This window comes from Ascaphus truei, unplaced genomic scaffold, assembly GCF_040206685.1.
Source record: "Ascaphus truei isolate aAscTru1 unplaced genomic scaffold, aAscTru1.hap1 HAP1_SCAFFOLD_1141, whole genome shotgun sequence".
NCBI classification, from domain to species: Eukaryota; Metazoa; Chordata; class Amphibia; order Anura; family Ascaphidae; genus Ascaphus; species Ascaphus truei.
In genome coordinates, this window is record NW_027454008.1 from 79,238 (window position 1) to 84,450 (window position 5,213).

A 5,213-nucleotide genomic window follows, 5' to 3' on the forward strand; every position below is an offset into this window, starting at 1 on the left:
AGACACAATATAATTAAATACATGAAATAGATGGCACACAAATGTGTTCGTGTGAGTTGGGCAATACTAGGCAAAGCAAATGTGATCACAGTTTTAATGAGATAAACTTCCAACCAATCCCATTACCACGCGGCCTTTTTTTATAAACAGTAACGGCTTTCACTGAGCCAATCAGACGAAAGACTTTTTCAGCCAATCAAAATCAAGGAACGTCTTCCAGTGCAATTCACTTTCTCCCCACATGGGGTGTCTGTGGTTTTCACTCAGGTCCGCTCATACTGCATATAAGCAGCAGCTTTACCGCAATTACCTCATTCGCTTCTTGTTTTGACACTGTGCAGAATGACTGGTCGCGGCAAAGGAGGAAAAGGGCTCGGGAAAGGAGGTGCCAAGAGGCACAGGAAGGTTCTTCGTGACAACATCCAAGGCATAACCAAGCCTGCTATCCGCCGCCTGGCTCGCAGAGGAGGAGTGAAGCGCATCTCCGGTCTCATCTATGAAGAGACCCGTGGGGTGCTCAAGGTTTTCCTGGAGAATGTGATCCGGGACGCGGTCACCTACACCGAGCACGCTAAGAGGAAGACAGTCACCGCTATGGACGTGGTGTATGCTCTCAAGCGCCAGGGCCGCACTCTCTATGGATTCGGAGGCTAAACGGTGACACTTCTTACCAACTGATGATACGGAATTCACATTAATTTAACCCAAAGGCTCTTTTAAGGGCCACCCACATTCTCCTGTATAGAGCTCTGGTTACACCGCCATCTTATTCTTACCCGTTTTCATGTTGCTGTCTCTGACGGGACTCAATATTTCATATTGGAAACGGGTTAGAGAAATACAATTCACTACAAAACCACCAGTATGTGATAGCATTTTGTTAGAGCGCTTTATCTATGATTCTTTTCTATGAATTGACATGTACACTCGTGAGTTATATAAACTTTGCTATTCTCCCTTCATGCTATTAACTGCTCATTCATAAAGCAAACCACATATTGGTTTCACTTTTTGATATAACTTCTCTGAATTAGAAGTGCCTGCACTTGACAGATTTAAATACGTGATTTTAATTGCTCGATCCATATACACATTTTTTTACATTACACATTGGTACAATCTGCAAAAGAAAATGTATATGATAAATGCCTTATCTGTATTGATTTTAACCGCTATGAAAACAATTACATTTTTATAGACTTGTATAAAACAATGACAATCTTTGAGCATTCATTCATTATTATTTTGCTGTCTTTTCTGCTCTTAAAACAAAATCCCCAATGCAAATGCTTCATAAAATAGTCACTCCTTTTATATTCCATTAAATAGTCCCATATATTGGGCATCATGTATCAGCTTTTGATAAGAAAAAAATGCAATCGGATTTTCTTTAGCACTTTATGTGACATTTATGATAATTTGTCACAACTGTAAATCTCATACATATTGATCACGTTTTTTGGTTTTATGATCATAAATACAACCCCGCATTTCATGTGTAAAACACTCGGTTTGGGGATCTCGGAACAATTATACAGAGAAGGTAAAAAGGCGCCAAAGCTTTACTGTCTGTCATTCAAACAAAGACCACACGGTGGCAGTATTGTTTTGGAAATGATCTGGATTCTGGAGACCTGGATTTTTCACAATGATCTGAATCAAAGGTTTCACCTCCAGATATTTGTGTTTAAATTCGTTTTGCGGATTCCCTTTAATATAATTAGTGAATTAAGTTTAAAATCAACAGAACTCTAGCATCACTTCTTAAATCGCACAAATATGTGTACTGATGTGGGGGCTGAAACTGCCAAAGATGCCACATTTCCCACACAATCTATACAGGGAAAACGCAGCAGCACCAAAATAAAGGCAGCAAAACACACACACGTGTGTAACTCACATTAACATGAAACACTTGGGGTCTTACTTACTTTGTGAACAATGTTTCTAAATCAATCTGTTCTATTAATTCAATGATCCTTTGTTTTTTTTATTTCAGTCACACTTTATCTCAAAGATTATCCCGGAGACCAGAACGTAACCCCGGGATCAAGGCACCAGAACGGACAAAGCGTTTCAATAAAGAGAATTTATTCTGGCCGTATCCAGCCCAGCACAAACTCACAAACCACTTACACTGCCCAAAACAGGGAATACAGGGGGATTCTAGGTGCCAGGCGCCACTTCCAAGGCTCCCCAGGGTTTGCTCCCACTCCTGTGGGGTTTGAGACTGCAGAGCTTTCAAACCTGTTTGCTTTCTGAGACTCTGTCCCGCAGCGCGGAACCGTTTTCACATCTCCCGCTGGATGAAGCTCCCAGCGACGTGTGAAGGTGTCTCTGGCGCAGCCTTGGGGCGCACCGCTTAGTTCCCTGCACGCTGGGATCACACTGACCCTGAGCGCTGCTGGGTTCCCCTTACATACAGTCCCCGCTGCTATAGGAAATCGCTGTAGATGGAGCCGCGACCATCATGTGTGGATACTGCATGGGAGACAACACGTGAGGTCACATCTGCATTGGCCAATCGTGGCTGGGCGCGGGGTGGGTGAAAGTTAAAGGGCTTTTGGAGAAATATGAACGTCCCTGTGGGAGCAGCGCCTGTCAGTGGGAGCAGCGCCTGTCAGTGGGAGCATCGCCTGTCAGTGGGAGCGGCGCCTGTATCATGAGCATCAGCGATATCTCGGGATACAGCGCAATGCTGCACTTTTAGGGTGTTTGATCGTCAGCCCGATCTCTTCCCCAGCCACTCTCCCTTTGTTCCTGCCCCTCTCCTCCCCCTCCACTCCAAGCAATAGCAGTTCTCCGGACATGTGGGCTGCTCAGTGGGATTCTCAGCCCAATGTACAGAGACCTTGGCTATGCTTTATATATGCACACACAGTGTATACTTTGGTACAGTTTACAACACGAGAGTAAAGAATTACAGTTACAGGGTATGGAAGGGGTTGCATGGCACATTAAACTGGGGCAGCTCTAGGGTCTGGTGACCAGATGAGCCCCAGGAAAGGACAGGTAGGTGGGAGGGACGGAGTCCAGAATAATACAGGTTAAGCCTGGTCCCAGGGGTGTGTACTGAGGTCTGGGGAACTGTGATTGTTTCCACACACATCAGGCACTCTGATGGGTCACCACCCTATCTCCATGATTTGCTATGGACACAGGAATCTAGAAACGGGGTGGCAGATATCAATTCCACAGATCATTTCTGGACTGGCATGGAGATGGACTAAATGGTATTCTGTGATGTCATGCCAGAGACACCCAAGACAAGGCTGTGTGCTTTTCTGAAGCAGAAGATTTAAACTTGCCTGCTTGCAACTTGTTTTCAGCACTGCCGGAATTCCTGATCCTCTACAAGAGTGGAAGCTGCTCCGGGTAAGCCATTTCTGTGGCACTGGGCACCTAGGACTGCTAGGATTCCCCCTGTATTCCCTGGTTGGTGCGAGTATAGCTCTGTTAGGAGATTCTGTGCTGTGTCTGATGGCTACTGCTGAAATAAACACCTCTTTATTTGATCGCTGTGTCCTGTCTGGCACGTGATCCAGTGAAAGAGTCCTGGTCTGCTGTGGCAACTATTGTTAGTAAGCAATATGTAACGAGAACTATGCTCCCCTCCTTACTATCCGGCGTGACCTGTTTCATATATTGTTCTCATTCTTGCTCGCCCAATGATCAAAACACATTGTTCCCTCCCTCAGTGCCTTGTTTTGATTGTCCACTTCTCAAGTGTTTCAAGATTTACCTAATTCTTGTTGTAATAGTTTGTGGGTTGCTCCCTTCCCCAGTGTTCCCACTCTGTATTATTTCCCGCTTCTACTGCCATGGCATTCCTAATGCTTGGTTTCAAGTACTAAGCAATGTAGTGTCCCTCAATTATTCCTAATCTATTGTAGTGAGGAGATTGGCCCCTTCCCCTTTGTTTCCTAATCAGATTGTTCCCTTTCAAAGTGTTCATAATCCATTGTTCCCCAGTGATTTCCTAACTCATTGTTTCCATCCACAATGCTTCCAAAATCTGATTGTCCCCTTCCCAGTGCTCTCAAAATTTACAACTCCTCTCGCAAATACTAACGCATGACTGTCCTTATTAAAATGATTCTCCCATGCCGCTCTCACCCCCAACCCACCCCTCCCCTACCCACCTTCCCCTCCTTCTCCAATTCCGCACACACATCGGAAGACAAGGCTAAGGCCTAGCTGTCCAGAAATCTCATCTACCAGGCCTCCCCGGTGTAAGTCATTTCGGATGAAACCATAGAGTCTAAAGGGTCTCCACCCAGCCCGCCTTCACTGGAGACCGTTTTCGGACCAGCCCCCAAGGGTCTTAAACCCCACTAACCGGTCCTTTACTAAAGACCGGTTCAACACCTTTTAGACCCCATTAGGGTCGACTTTCCTTTCTTTTTCTAGCCGCTGTTACTGTCCCAGCGGCCCCTTACCCAACCCTCCCCCTCTGCCCATTTTGGCTGTTTCTCTCCAGCACTAGTCCAAGGACAACACACGCGGTACCCTCTGGGAGGTCATTATGTCTCACCAAAAAGCACTAAAAATTGTCTCCCTAAATGTGAAGGGCCTACACAACAATAGAAAGTGACGCCTGGCCCTCCAGGAGATAAAGAATACAGTGGGAGATGTTGTTTTCCTCCAGGAGACGCACTTCACGTCTCAAGAACCGCCTAAAATATTTCAACACGCGTTCCCATTGAGCTATTTCTCATCATTCAGCAGCAAACGCAGAGGGGTTGCCATTCTGATCCGTCAGGGCACCCCATTTAATTTAACAAAAATTCAGGCAGATCCAGAGGGGAGATTTATTGTGGTCTACGGCTCACTTTCAGGCACGACAATCGCCCTTTTTAACCTATATGCCCCGAACGAGAACCAGACAGAATTTCTGAAGAAGGTTCTGGAAGAAATTGACCTACAGTACCTATCCTCGCTACTTATTGCAGGTGATCTTAATATGGCTCTCAACCCAAAAGAAGACAAATCGAGCCACCCAGGACAACAACACTCCACTCAGTCACAAAGACTGGGGAAAAAATTCAAGGACATTGTTGGGTACTTTTCTCTGGTGGACATTTGGAGAACACAACATCAGGGGCAAAGGGATTATACCTTTTACTCGGCTCCTCACCAGTCTTATTCCCGTATTGACTACTTTCTTGCTACCAAGAACATCCTAGAGGCCACCACAGACTCAGACATCGGCC

The 5,213-nt window shown here is 45.5% G+C and overlaps 1 protein-coding gene across 1 annotated transcript; it reads left to right on the plus strand.

The window, feature by feature from the left end:
- Positions 1–334: 334 nt before the first annotated feature.
- LOC142475303 (histone H4) lies at positions 335–726 on the plus strand. The gene has a single exon (XM_075581229.1). It carries the CDS (start codon positions 343–345, stop codon positions 652–654), a length of 312 nt encoding a protein of 103 aa, XP_075437344.1. The 5' UTR covers positions 335–342; the 3' UTR covers positions 655–726.
- Positions 727–5,213: the final 4,487 nt, after the last annotated feature.